Source organism: Astatotilapia calliptera, chromosome 11 (genome assembly GCF_900246225.1).
Source record: "Astatotilapia calliptera chromosome 11, fAstCal1.2, whole genome shotgun sequence".
Lineage (NCBI taxonomy): Eukaryota > Metazoa > Chordata > Actinopteri > Cichliformes > Cichlidae > Astatotilapia > Astatotilapia calliptera.
The window spans coordinates 34,326,120-34,341,387 of record NC_039312.1 but is presented as its reverse complement, the minus strand read 5'-3'; the positions used below and the strand labels follow the sequence as shown (position 1 = coordinate 34,341,387).

The 15,268-nt window shown below is 39.8% G+C and overlaps 3 protein-coding genes across 4 annotated transcripts; 2 read left to right on the top strand and 1 right to left on the bottom strand.

Annotated features, from left to right (window-relative positions):
* Positions 1-2,358: 2,358 nt before the first annotated feature.
* LOC113032849 (apoptosis-associated speck-like protein containing a CARD) lies at positions 2,359-6,515 on the top strand. Its single transcript, XM_026186000.1, has 2 exons — positions 2,359-2,623; positions 5,993-6,515. The coding sequence occupies exons 1-2, from the start codon at positions 2,359-2,361 to the stop codon at positions 6,250-6,252; spliced, it is 525 nt and encodes a 174-aa protein (XP_026041785.1). The 3' UTR covers positions 6,253-6,515.
* On the bottom strand, positions 2,758-13,265 carry LOC113032721 (uncharacterized). Its single transcript, XM_026185780.1, has 2 exons — positions 12,938-13,265; positions 2,758-4,888 (listed from the first exon to the last, which is right to left on the bottom strand). The coding sequence occupies exon 2, from the start codon at positions 4,788-4,790 to the stop codon at positions 3,780-3,782; it is 1,011 nt and encodes a 336-aa protein (XP_026041565.1). The 5' UTR covers positions 4,791-4,888; positions 12,938-13,265; the 3' UTR covers positions 2,758-3,779.
* LOC113032722 (apoptosis-associated speck-like protein containing a CARD) lies at positions 10,073-14,325 on the top strand. 2 transcript variants are annotated; one of them, XM_026185782.1, is made up of 3 exons: positions 10,073-10,240; positions 10,392-10,653; positions 14,031-14,325. In XM_026185782.1, the coding sequence occupies exons 2-3, from the start codon at positions 10,401-10,403 to the stop codon at positions 14,288-14,290; spliced, it is 513 nt and encodes a 170-aa protein (XP_026041567.1). In that variant the 5' UTR covers positions 10,073-10,240; positions 10,392-10,400; the 3' UTR covers positions 14,291-14,325. The 2 variants fall into 2 exon arrangements, with proteins under 2 accessions (XP_026041567.1, XP_026041566.1); XM_026185781.1 differs by having other exon boundaries at positions 10,073-10,247.
* Positions 14,326-15,268: the final 943 nt, after the last annotated feature.

Below are 15,268 nucleotides of genomic sequence, written 5' to 3'. Positions count from 1 at the left end.
TTTGGAAACTAACTGCACAACAGGCAGCACTATTAGTTCTCTCAGTCTCAGAGCAGCATTTCTAATTTTGATTGAAACTGTCAGAGAAAACGGCAGCCTCGAACAGTATTAGTTTACAGAGGCTGTTAGAATTATATGTCTAACATTAAAATGTTGGTGACATAATAATTACATCCTAATGGCACTGACGTATTCATAGGGTTAATTTTTGAGACAAAATGTCATGAGGAAGTCATGCTTTTGCAAATATCCACCTTGTAGTGCAGTTTGCACACATTGTTTTAAAAATGCACTCAGCCTACAAACATTACTGATCAGTCAAGATCTGCACAAAGTCACAGAAACACTGAAGCAGCTCCACATTTTATTCTTATTGTCATGTATGTCCTATTTGTCAGGTGACAGCAGAACCAACACAAAGCTCAGAGAGCAATGGTGATACAAGATCACAGGTGAAATTTGATGATGACTTGTTGGTTCATGACTGTATTTGAAGCACATGTGTGACTGCATGTATGTGGAATGTCTCACTGTTATTGATCAGGTGACAGAGGCAGCTCTGCCATGTTGTAGCTCAGACAGAGGTGGAGAGGTGAGCTCACAGGTGACTGACTGATGATTTGGTGCTGTAGATTAAATAGTATTTATTATCATGACAGTTGTCAGGCTGCTGATGTAAATTGATTCATTAGTGTATTTGACAAAGAATCTGAATTGACACGTCTCACGTTTTATATGGCACAAATCAATGTGTTATTTTATCAGGTGGCAATATGTCCTAGTGCAGTCAGAGGGGAAGAGCCAGGGCCAAACATGAGGCACATCAGGCACTTAATAATAATTTTAATCTGAGGATAGAACGCAGGTACTGAGGCTGAAAGAAGCTTCAGTGCTCTCAGAGGACTAAAAAGTTGGCTACGGTCAACAATGACTCAAATGAGATTAAACAATGCTGCTGTGTGTCCACCAGGAGAGACTGGACAGTATAGATGTAAAACCAATATGCCAGCAGTTTATCTCAGTTAACGAGAGGAGCAGGCATGTGTTTGGCTGCTTCACACAGTGGACATTGAGTTGTGTGGGACACCAGTAGTCCATGTTGCTGTAACAGTAGTTCATGTTTAGAATAGAAAATCTCAGCTCACTGACTTGATCGGGGCAATAGTGCCTAAAATGTTGCATAATCTTGCTGAGAGATCTTTTACTTTGTGGTAATCTTAGACGAGTAGTTTTATGGACAAAAACCAGCAGGTCATTCAGTGTTCCCTTAGTGCTAATGTGTCAGAGATGTTGGTGTACTATAACTGAAGTAATGTTGTTAAGTCCTTAAAGTCATATTCTTTTATTTTTATGACAGTATTTGAAGCTGTTTTTATTTTTGTATGATACCTGATTTATATGGAATATGGCTGAACTAAAGCCTGAAATACTTAGTCAGTCATTTGTTTAATAGTAATTTAACATTATATCATTCACATATAAAACTATGAGTTGTGATTTTAAATAGTTTAAAAGCATGTAGAATAGCATATGTAGGCAAGTATACTTCTCCTTTTATCAAGAAGCAAAGACAAAAAGGGGGAAAAAAGAAACAGGGCAGGGTTCGGTGGTTGAATCATCCGTCCCCACCAATGCCAAAACCAAATCTACGCCCTTGCCTGGTGTAATGTTTTTCAGCTAAAAAGAAACATGGCCTGACTCCTACCTAACTATATAAAGAGCAACTGAAGGTTAAATGCAGCTAATATGTCCTGTTTTAAGCCAGGCACTTACACCTCCACTCCCCTGCGTCTCAGCCACCATTGCTCTGGCAGCAAGAGCGCCAGAGCCAGAGGAGGGGGGAGCTGGAACAAACCATTTTGGGAGGGGTTATCTATACTTTTGTTGTTAAAATGTTATGTCTCAACCAAGTACTGTATGCTTTTTATATTTTTAGCAGTGTGTCACACAAACAGCAAATATTGTCAAAAAAAGTAAGAAATCTTTGGGGGTGCTTTGATTCATTCAGCACCCCCGAAAATGGGCTAAAATCGCCCCTGCTCCAAACATTGTGGTGTCTCTACTGCTGCACTTGAACGTGTCCTCACCCACAGCATCTCATCATGATATAATAGTTGCAATAGGTTTGCAGTGGATAAGAAGGATTGCAAAAGTTCAGTCATGGCAGTATAAAAGACAACTTTCATGCCTGAAAATGGGTCAGAGGTGAAAAGTTGTATTTTCGGGCTTTGAAAAGTATCATGTTGAAAATGAATCTTCCTTTAACAAACTGAACAATTTTCTGTTAATCAGAGGTGGAACAACCATTTGAATTGCACATGTCTGTCATGTGACCTCTGTTTTTGCCAGGTAGAAACGATGGAGTCTCTCATTCAGCTGCTTTCAGAGACACTGGGGAATCTGAGTGACAGCGAGCTCATGGACTTAAAGAAAGGCCTCAAGAGGAAATATAACTCAGCCGTCCCATGGAGGTTGCTGAAGGTGGCAGACCCGCAGGACACAGTGTTTTTAATGTTACAGGCTTATGGCCAACAGTCAGTAAAGAAAACCATGGAGGTTTTAAAGGAGATGAAGATGACAGATCTGACTCAGCAGCTGTCAGACAGCAGCTCAGAGCCAACAAGTAAGTAAATAGTTAAAAATACCAAAACTTGTTCTCAACATATTCCCTCATCCTCTCTGTGCAGAGCTCAGCTTTTATTCAGTAAGATGCAGAATGACAATCATAATGTAATCAATTAGACTGGATAGCTCTTTGGGTGGCTCGGGCCCACCAGCGGACCTCTGTATGATGAGGAATGTTGGCAAACTCTGAATCTATTTCCCACATAAAAGACTGAAATTGACGCTGATTTAAACCTTTAGCTCAGATCAAATTTACGGTCTGTGTTACGGTGATCATTACATGCTCCATTTTTAGGACTTTACCACACAGCCTTTCCTGGTGTGTGATGCAGTGATATGCTGTTAACTCACCGTACAGTTCTCCTGCATCTTTACTAGATCCTACATCCTGCACAACACCAGCGCTCCATCTGTTGTCCCAGGCAGTTTCATGTCGGTTACACTTTGAAATACCTTTTCAAACATGTCTTTTCCTGTCGTTGTCCCGTGCATTGATTTAATGTTCAATATTTACACTCCACGGATGAAGATGGTCAGCTGTGCAATGTCCATCATGTCTGTACTTTCATCCACAGCAAGAGAGTATGCAATGAAGGTTTTGCTTCTTTCACACAACTGTGTTCTTAAATCAGTGGCCATCTCACCAACCCGATCAGCAATCGTATTTCTGCTCAGGCTCACATTTGCCAAGATCTGCGTTTTGTCTGGACACAAGACGTCGCACAGCTTCATCATGCAGCTCTTCAGAAACTCTCCCTCGGTAAATGGCCGGGCTGATTTGGCTCCTCTGCTACAATAGAACTTGCTTTCACAACAGCTTCAGCTTCGTCTGCTGAATTGGTAAATGGCCTGTATTTGTATAGCGCTTTACTAGTCCCTGAGGACCCCATATCGCCGGGGCATGCATAACAATAATAATAAATCTATATAAAATGATCTTGCGGGCCATAAAATGTTATTCCACAACTTAGACATCCACATTACTCACACTCACACATACATATAGGGCTGTGGGGGTGGACACACTATACAGCGTCCAGCCTCACCTCTGGCGCCACCTCTGAATTTTAAATGCATGTAAACATTGAGGGTTCTCAAGAGGGGCCGTGCTGACACTCGCTGCTCTCTGGCAGGAAGCCATGCCCTGCCATGTTTTAAAAGCACTTTAGAACAGGACACAGCAACACTACACATGAGCGGGTGGAGGGAGGTTCGGGGTCTTCGTACACCTCTGGTGGGCCTGGGGCTCTGGTAACAGGTTTGAACGTAGGAGCGTTAGGATTTAAAACGCCCAAACGCCCCTGCTCTCGTTCTAAATACGAATTCATTCCATCAGATTTACCATTAACCGCACTTGAGACTCGGGACATTTCAGAAACTTTTAAAACATTCACCTCTGCTGCTGAAGCTGCTATTTCAGTTTCTAAGTCAAGCAGCTCCTTTCTTTTCTTAAGCTGTGTTTCTTGTTCTTCCAAAGCATGCTTTTCTTTCAACAACCTCTGTCGAACAAGAAGGGCAGCCATGTCAGCTTCTGCCATTATGCGTGCTGACAAGGCAGATGAAACCATTGAGCCACTGAGTGATGATTTACTTTTCCTACAACTTCTGCTTGCAACATTAGAGACGCTATCACTTGGATTAACATCATCTATCGCAGCACCTTTACCAACATTCCCGGTGTGCCTAGAAGCACCAGAACCATTTCCAGCAGGTAATACATCAGAAGACTCCACACCAGGTGGATTTAAATGTGGCAAATCAAGCTCAGACACCTGATTTTTACTCTGAGGGTTTCCCTTTGCATCACGAAGCCATTTCTTTATCTCTTCCACAAACTCAGTATTATGTGCTTTCACACTTATAAACCAAGCAGTTTGTTTCTCTTGCTCTTCTTGAGGAAGCAAAGGAAGCAAGGTTTCATGCAGACGAGTTGCCTCATTAAGCAACACAGACAAATTCTCTAACTGAGCCTGAACAGTGGAAACATTATCCTCAGATTGCTTTAACTCTTTAATAATTTTTACGACCTTTTTAATTTTATTAATCTTAGTATGACGTTCTGTTTGCAGCCTTTCAATCTGATTCTCCAAAGCCTTAGCAGTCGATTTCGGCTGTCTTTTCTTTCCATCCACATCACCACATTGTATTAATTGGTGTGTCTCCATTTTTCTTCAAAACATTACAAAATCCAAACGCTGAACTGCACCTATGCCACACAGCCTCATCCCAACACATCAACTTGATGACATTCCCTTCAATCAACCTTGGACACACAATAACAGGCAATCCACAATTAACAGGAGCAATATCCCCCTCTATCTGCCTATTAAACCTAACTCAACCTAGTCTTCTGTACATACTAGCGGTGGGTATTTATATACCTCCATACCGTCAGCTGTGAGGAAGACAAACTGTCTTAAACACAAACTGCGGCGGTACTCCCAAGCCAATGGCTTCAGCCGCCTGATGCACAATAACTAGAAAGCAAATCAGTACAACGCCTTGTGCAGCTGTACTGCTGAAACCTAACAGGGGAATAAGACTCCTGAAAGAAATCTGTATTGTGTAGCCAAAGGCTTAATCTAAAAGCTGCGTGGACAAAGGCAACAGCAAACCATAAGACTCTCACCAACAAAACTCATCTATATATAAACAATCCAATAAAACCTATAAACTTTTCTGTTGACAATTTGTTGTGGCTCTTCCAACTATGGCCGTGGCAGGCTAAACATGAGGATACAGATGACGCGCAACAATAAAAGCATAAAATACACTTCTGTACCATTTGCTTCTTTTATTCCACATGCAGCTGTCCAATATACAAATCAGCACGTGGGATTAACTATTAAACAAATGCACAGACTGCACAAACAAATAACTGCTACTCACAAAGAACTGCACTAACTACTATACCAAACTACAACTTGGCCTATGGCATCAATTAGTGCATAAATATACATAAACCATCAAGTTCCAGTTAAAATACATCAAAATCATTCAAGCTGCGGTCAACAGAAAGTTTTGCCTCATGCTCACCTTACCTTTCTGCTCATCAACATCAGGTGCTGTAAACAGGTGAGTGCAACCACATTTATCATCTACCACACCCATGAAACACGCCCCACACGCCTGTGCACCAATACAGTGAGTCCATTTAAACCAACCCACTTAGCCAAAAAGGAACAACTCATATGGCTCCTACAGACATCATTTATGTTCTATTTTTAACATTTAATTAATTTTAATTATGAAATAAGTGTGATTTTTTTAAAGCATTTTGTTATGAAAGCTGAGAATAAAGTGAATAAAATTTTCACATGATAAACAACTGTAAACTTTTATTGTATTTCTTTCCTTTTTTCTCCAGGAAAGCATTTTGTGGATAAACACAGAGTCCAGCTGATCCAGAGAGTGAGCAACATCGCACCCATTTTGGATGAGCTCCAATACAAGGAAGTTATCGACCAAGAACAATATGACAAAATTAGAGCTCTGCCTACCTCTCAGGACAGGATGAGGGAGCTCTACAGTGGTCCCCTGAAAGCCAGTGCAGCCTGCAAAGACATCTTCTATGAAAGCCTTTTGGCAAATGAGAAATTTCTCGTTGAAGACCTTTCAAAGAAGTAAATGTGTTGGGAAAATGTACACGATCTACCTGAACATAACATGTTTACATTAAAAAGGTGGAGATGTCTTTTCTTTGTGGAAAATTGTTCTGCTATGTGGTGCCTTTGCTCCTCAGTGACTCTCCTTTAATTGATCCATTTTACATGAAACACTTTGGATATTTAAATTTTTTTATATTAAAAATGTAAATTGTATCACTTAAAGATGAACTGACGATGTCATCAGCCATGTTTTTATCCATGACTCAAACTGTCATAAATTTATTTTCAGATTTCATTATCTTCTATAAAGTAAAACATATATAGCAAACATTTATTGTCCTTAAAAATAAACCAGAATTAAACTCGAAGAATTAAAAGAATTTAATAAATTGACCTTTGAAACTGGCTAAACAAATATTTAAACACTTTAAAGTCACGATCCTCCTCAATCAACTTACTTTGTAATTAATCTGCAAAGCTTTGAGCATCAGACTTCACCTAAAGTACCTAAAATGAAATCAGGATCATTTACATGATGTCACTGGCCTTAATTACTGATTCATTAATGTGTGTATTAGCCTTTTGTTGCAGCTGATTTGAATTTGTTATATAGGTGACTGTATCTATATTCAAACTGTACATATTTTTAAATTTGCATTTTTTAAATGTAAAACGACCCTCAGGACTCTCCTCTGGCATCAAGTAAAATGTCAGATTTTAAATTCTAGTGTAATGAGTATTGCACTGTGCCTGTCTGCAGTAAAAAGGGTTTGAATGATGAGCCAATAATATCTACCTGAGCTTCCCAAAACAAGATATCAAACACGGTTTAGAAATCAAACATAACTCTACTTTTCTCCTCCCTCTTCTTTGAACCTGTTTTCTAGTTTTTCTAGAGGCAAAGTCATTTATTGCATCATTGCAAGAAATATGATGTCCACTCGTCTCCTGTGCCACTGAAGATATCAAGTAGTTATTTATTCACTCGAGCTTGGAACTCCGTTCTGTGGATACAATGAAGTTATCATTGCTTTGGGGAATTATATTTAACACAGAGAGAGAAGCTCAATTGTTTGAATTTATTTACAATTACAGTTTTCAAAAAATTCTGACCGTAAACAGCTTTCAAAGCTTTGATATTATTTGAGAATATATATCAGGTGATGGAATTTAATTTAAAGGTTTCTATGTCCCATTGAGCTATTTGCACTAACTAGTGACAGTATAAAGGTAACACAGTCGTAATTTTGATCTCAAATTTCTGAGAGAAATAACTGAATTTAAAACATGGCAGACCTCAGGCCAGATTTAATTGGTAGACATATATGCATGCAATATGAAATTTATTATCCCAGATAGTCTAAGGAGCAAGGGCGTAGATTTGGCATGGACGGAAGGGACATGTCCCCACCAATAATTTGATCTATTCGAGTAAAGAAAATCAAACCCGATAGAAAGAAAAGAAAAAAAAAAGATCTGTCAGCGTCTCATTCACCCAGCGGTGCAGAAAGGGTTAAATTACGTTCTCTACTGGAGTCCTACCTCATGTGACAAATATGGCCAATGTGATTGGCTGAGCCTTTCAGGGAGCTCTGTTTAGTTTTAGCAGCTGCAAGCCTGCAGGAGAGGAGGATGGCAGCAAAAAGGAAGAACCTGGATATAAGAAAGTATTTTTCAAAGAAACCTGCAAGTCACTTAAAGCCAAATTAACTCATAAAATGTGTCCGTCATAATAACGTTACAGGCTGTGCTAGGCTTTGGCCCACATCAGTCTAAAATTGTATGTAACCATGAATAACGTGTTTTGGAAACTAACTGCACAACAGGCAGCACTATTAGTTCTCTCAGTCTCAGAGCAGCATTTCTAATTTTGATTGAAACTGTCAGAGAAAACGGCAGCCTCGAACAGTATTAGTTTACAGAGGCTGTTAGAATTATATGTCTAACGTTAAAATGTTGGTGACACAATAATTACATCCTAATGGCACTGACGTATTCATAGGGTTAATTTTTGAGACAAAATGTCATGAGGAAGTCATGCTTTTGCAAATATCCACCTTGTAGTGCAGTTTGCACACATTGTTTTAAAAATGCACTCAGCCTACAAACATTACTGATCAGTCAAGATCTGCACAAAGTCACAGAAACACTGAAGCAGCTCCACATTTTATTCTTATTGTCATGTATGTCCTATTTGTCAGGTGACAGCAGAACCAACACAAAGCTCAGAGAGCAATGGTGATACAAGATCACAGGTGAAATTTGATGATGACTTGTTGGTTCATGACTGTATTTGAAGCACATGTGTGACTGCATGTATGTGGAATGTCTCACTGTTATTGATCAGGTGACAGAGGCAGCTCTGCCATGTTGTAGCTCAGACAGAGGTGGAGAGGTGAGCTCACAGGTGACTGACTGATGATTTGGTGCTGTAGATTAAATAGTATTTATTATCATGACAATTGTTAGGCTGCTGATGTAAATTGATTCATTAGTGTATTTGACAAAGAATCTGAATTGACACGTCTCACGTTTTATATGGCACGAATCAGTGTGTTATTTTATCAGGTGGCAATATGTCCTAGTGCAGTCAGAGGGGAAGAGCCAGGGCCAAACATGAGGCACATCAGGCACTTAATAATAATTTTAATCTGAGGATAGAACGCAGGTACTGAGGCTGAAAGAAGCTTCAGTGCTCTCAGAAGACTAAAAAGTTGGCTACGGTTAACAATGACTCAAATGAGATTAAACAATGCTGCTGTGTGTCCACCAGGAGAGACTGGACAGTATAGATGTAAAACCAATATGCCAGCAGTTTATCTCAGTTAACGAGAGGAGCAGGCATGTGTTTGGCTGCTTCACACAGTGGACATTGAGTTGTGTGGGACACCAGTAGTCCATGTTGCTGTAACAGTAGTTCATGTTTAGAATAGAAAATCTCAGCTCACTGACTTGATCGGGGCAATAGTGCCTAAAATGTTGCATAATCTTGCTGAGAGATCTTTTACTTTGTGGTAATCTTAGATGAGTAGTTTTATGGACAAAAACCAGCAGGTCATTCAGTGTTCCCTTAGTGCTAATGTATCAGAGATGTTGGTGTGCTATAACTGAAGTAATGTTTTAAGTCCTTAAAGTCATATTCTTTTATTGTCATGACTGTATTTGAAGCTGTTTTTATTTTTGTATGATACCTGATTTATATGGAATATGGCTGAACTAAAGCCTGAAATACTTAGTCAGTCATTTGTTTAATAGTAATTTAACATTATATCATTCACATATAAAACTATGAGTTGTGATTTTAAATAGTTTAAAAGCATGTAGAATAGCATATGTAGGCAAGTATACTTCTACTTTTATCAAGAAGCAAAGACAAAAAGGGGAAAAAAAGAAACAGGGCAGGGTTCGGTGGTTGAATCATCCGTCCCCACCAATGCCAAAACCAAATCTACGCCCTTGCCTGGTGTAATGTTTTTCAGCTAAAAAGAAACATGGCCTGACTCCTACCTAACTATATAAAGAGCAACTGAAGGTTAAATGCAGCTAATATGTCCTGTTTTAAGCCAGGCACTTACACCTCCACTCCCCTGCGTCTCAGCCACCATCGCTCTGGCAGCAAGAGCGCCAGAGCCAGAGGAGGGGGGAGCTGGAACAAACCATTTTGGGAGGGGGGAGGGGTTATCTATACTTTTGTTGTTAAAATGTTACGTCTCAACCAAGTACTGTATGCTTTTTATATTTTTAGCAGTGTGTCACACAAACAGCAAATATTGTCAAAAAAAGTAAGAAATCTTTGGGGGTGCTTTGATTCATTCAGCACCCCCGAAAATGGGCTAAAATCGCCCCTGCTCCAAACATTGTGGTGTCTCTACTGCTGCACTTGAACGTGTCCTCACCCACAGCATCTCATCATGATATAATAGTTGCAATAGGTTTGCAGTGGATAAGAAGGATTGCAGAAATTCAGTCATGGCAGTATAAAAGACAACTTTCATGCCTGAAAATGGGTCAGAGGTGAAAAGTTGTATTTTCGGGCTTTGAAAAGTATCATGTTGAAAATGAATCTTCCTTTAACAAACTGAACAATTTTCTGTTAATCAGAGGTGGAACAACCATTTGAATTGCACATGTCTGTCATGTGACCTCTGTTTTTGCCAGGTAGAAACGATGGAGTCTCTCATTCAGCTGCTTTCAGAGACACTGGGGAATCTGAGTGACAGCGAGCTCATGGACTTAAAGAAAGGCCTCAAGAGGAAATATAACTCAGCCGTCCCATGGAGGTTGCTGAAGGTGGCAGACCCGCAGGACACAGTGTTTTTAATGTTACAGGCTTATGGCCAACAGTCAGTAAAGAAAACCATGGAGATGAAGATGACGGATCTGACTCAGCAGCTGTCAGACAGCAGCTCAGAGCCAACAAGTAAGTAAATAGTTAAAAATACCAAAACTTGTTCTCAACATATTCCCTCATCCTCTCTGTGCAGAGCTCAGCTTTTATTCAGTAAGATGCAGAATGACAATCATAATGTAATCAATTAGACTGGATAGCTCTTTGGGTGGCTCGGGCCCACCAGCGGACCTCTGTATGATGAGGAATGTCAGCAAACTCTGAATCTATTTCCCACATAAAAGACTGAAATCGACGCTGATTTAAACCTTTAGCTCAGATCAAATTTACGGTCTGTGTTACGGTGATCATTACATGCTCCATTTTTAGGACTTTACCACACAGCCTTTCCTGGTGAGTGATGCAGTGATATGCTGTTAACTCACCGTACAGTTCTCCTGCATCTTTACTAGATCCTACATCCTGCACAACACCAGCGCTCCATCTGTTGTCCCAGGGCAGTTTCATGTCGGTTACACTTTGAAATACCTTTTCAAAAATGTCTTTTCCTGTCGTTGTCCCGTGCATTGATTTAATGTTCAATATTTACACTCCACGGATGAAGATGGTCAGCTGTGCAATGTCCATCATGTCTGTACTTTCATCCACAGCAAGAGAGTATGCAATGAAGGTTTTGCTTCTTTCACACAACTGTGTTCTTAAATCAGTGGCCATCTCACCAACCCGATCAGCAATCGTATTTCTGCTCAGGCTCACATTTGCCAAGATCTGCGTTTTGTCTGGACACAAGACGTCGCACAGCTTCATCATGCAGCTCTTCAGAAACTCTCCCTCGGTAAATGGCCGGGCTGATTTGGCTCCTCTGCTACAATAGAACTTGCTTTCACAACAGCTTCAGTTTGTGGCTTTGCTCTGGTGACAAACGTCTGCTGAATTGGTAAATGGCCTGTATTTGTATAGCGCTTTACTAGTCCCTGAGGACCCCATATCGCCGGGGCATGCATAACAATAATAATAAATCTATATAAAATGATCTTGCGGGCCATAAAATGTTATTCCACAACTTAGACATCCACATTACTCACACTCACACATACATATAGGGCTGTGGGGGTGGACACACTATACAGCGTCCAGCCTCACCTCTGGCGCCACCTCTGAATTTTAAATGCATGTAAACATTGAGGGTTCTCAAGAGGGGCCGTGCTGACACTCGCTGCTCTCTGGCAGGAAGCCATGCCCTGCCATGTTTTAAAAGCACTTTAGAACAGGACACAGCAACACTACACATGAGCGGGTGGAGGGAGGTTTGGGGTCTTCGTACACCTCTGGTGGGCCTGGGCTCTGGTAACAGGTTTTGAACGTAGGAGCGTTAGGATTTAAAACGCCCAAACGCCCCTGCTCTCGTTCTAAATACGAATTCATTCCATCAGATTTACCATTAACCGCACTTGAGACTCGGACATTTCAGAAACTTTTAAAACATTCACCTCTGCTGCTGAAGCTGCTATTTCAGTTTCTAAGTCAAGCAGCTCCTTTCTTTTCTTAAGCTGTGTTTCTTGTTCTTCCAAAGCATGCTTTTCTTTCAACAACCTCTGTCGAACAAGGGCAGCCATGTCAGCTTCTGCCATTATGCGTGCTGACAAGGCAGATGAAACCATTGAGCCACTGAGTGATGATTTACTTTTCCTACAACTTCTGCTTGCAACATTAGAGACGCTATCACTTGGATTAACATCATCTATCGCAGCACCTTTACCAACATTCCCGGTGTGCCTAGAAGCACCAGAACCATTTCCAGCAGGTAATACATCAGAAGACTCAACACCAGGTGGATTTAAATGTGGCAAATCAAGCTCAGACACCTGATTTTTGCTCTGAGGGTTTCCCTTTGCATCACGAAGCCATTTCTTTATCTCTTCCACAAACTCAGTATTATGTGCTTTCACACTTATAAACCAAGCAGTTTGTTTCTCTTGCTCTTCTTGAGGAAGCAAAGGAAGCAAGGTTTCATGCAGACGAGTTGCCTCATTAAGCAACACAGACAAATTCTCTAACTGAGCCTGAACAGTGGAAACATTATCCTCAGATTGCTTTAACTCTTTAATAATTTTTACGACCTTTTTAATTTTATTAATCTTAGTATGACGTTCTGTTTGCAGCCTTTCAATCTGATTCTCCAAAGCCTTAGCAGTCGATTTCGGCTGTCTTTTCTTTCCATCCACATCACCACATTGTATTAATTGGTGTGTCTCCATTTTTCTTCAAAAACATTACAAATCCAAACGCTGAACTGCACCTATGCCACACAGCCTCATCCCAACACATCAACTTGATGACATTCCCTTCAATCAACCTTGGACACACACAATTAACAGGAGCAATATCCCCCTCTATCTGCCTATTAAACCTAACTAACTCAACCTAGTCTTCTGTACATACTAGCGGTGGGTATTTATGTACCTCCATACCGTCAGCTGTGAGGAAGACAAACTGTCTTAAACACAAACTGCGGCGGTACTCCCAAGCCAATGGCTTCAGCCGCCTGATGCACAATAACTAGAAAGCAAATCAGTACAACGCCTTGTGCAGCTGTACTGCTGAAACCTAACAGGGGAATAAGACTCCTGAAAGAAATCTGTATTGTGTAGCCAAAGGCTTAATCTAAAAGCTGCGTGGACAAAGGCAACAGCAAACCATAAGACTCTCACCAATAAAATCATCTATATATAAACAATCCAATAAAACCTATAAACTTTTCTGTTGACAATTTGTTGTGGCTCTTCCAACTATGGCCGTGGCAGGCTAAACATGAGGATACAGATGACGCGCAACAATAAAAGCATAAAATACACTTCTGTACCATTTGCTTCTTTTATTCCACATGCAGCTGTCCAATATACAAATCAGCACGTGGGATTAACTATTAAACAAATGCACAGACTGCACAAACAAATAACTGCTACTCACAAAGAACTGCACTAACTACTATACCAAACTACAACTTGGCCTATGGCATCAATTAGTGCATAAATACACATAAACCATCAAGTTCCAGTTAAAATACATCAAAATCATTCAAGCTGCGGTCAACAGAAAGTTTTGCCTCATGCTCACCTTACCTTTCTGCTCATCAACATCAGGTGCTGTAAACAGGTTAGTGCAACCACATTTATCATCTACCACACCCATGAAACACGCCCCACACGCCTGTGCACCAATACAGTGAGTCCATTTAAACCAACCCACTTAGTCAAAAAGGAACAACTCATATGGCTCCTACAGACATCATTTATGTTCTATTTTTAACATTTAATTAATTTTAATTATGAAATAAGTGTGATTTTTTTAAAGCATTTTGTTATGAAAGCTGAGAATAAAGCTAATAAAATGTTCACATGATAAACAACCGTAAACTTTTATTGTCATTTCTTTCCTTTTTTCTCCAGGAAAGCATTTTGTGGATAAACACAGAGTCCAGCTGATCCAGAGAGTGAGCAACATCGCACCCATTTTGGATGAGCTCCAAGACAAGGAAGTTATCGACCAAGAACAATATGACAAAATTAGAGCTCTGCCTACCTCTCAGGACAGGATGAGGGAGCTCTACAGTGGTCCCCTGAAAGCCAGTGCAGCCTGCAAAGACGTCTTCTATGAAAGCCTTTTGGCAAATGAGAAATTTCTCGTTGAAGACCTTTCAAAGAAGTAAATGTGTTGGGAAAAAAAACCACATTTTTAGACCAAATGTACACGATCTACCTGAACATAACATGTTTACATTAAAAAGGTGAGATGTCTTTTCTTTGTGGAAAATTGTTCTGCTATGTGGTGCCTTTGCTCCTCAGTGACTCTCCTTTAATTGATCCATTTTACATGAAACACTTTTGGATATTTAAATTTTTATATTAAAAATGTAAATTGTATCATTAAAGATGAACTGACGATGTCATCAGCCATGTTTTATCCATGACTCAAACTGTCATAAATTTATTTTCAAGATTTCATTATCTTCTATAAAGTAAACATATATAGCCAAAACATTTATTGTCCTTAAAATAAACCAGAATTAAACTCGAAGAATTAAAAGAATTTAATAAATTGACCTTTGAAACTGGCTAAACAAATAAAGTCACGATCCTCCTCAATCAACTTACTTTGTAATTAATCTGCAAAGCTTTGAGCATCAGACTTCACCTAAAGTACCTAAAATGAAATCAGGATCATTTAACATGATGTCACTGGCACTTAATTACTGATTCATTTAATGTGTGGTCATTAGCCTTTTGTTTGCAGCTTGATTTTGAAATTTGATTATATGAGGTGACTGTATCTATATCTAAACTTGTACATATTTTTTAAAGTCTTGCTTTTTTAAAATGTTAAAAACGGACCCTCAGGACCTCTCCTTCTGGCATCAAGTAAAATGTCAGAGTTTTAAATTCTGTGTAATGAGTATTGCACTGTGCCTGTCTGCAGTAAAAAGGGTTTGAATGATGAGCCAATAATATCTACCTGAGCTTCCCAAAACAAGATATCAAACACGGTTTAGGAATCAAACATAACTCTACTTTTCTCCTCCCTCTTCTTTGCCCTGTTTTCTAGTTTTTCTAGAGGCAAAGTCATTTATTGCATCATTGCAAGAAATATGATGTCCACTCGTCTCCTGTGCCACTGAAGATATCAAGTA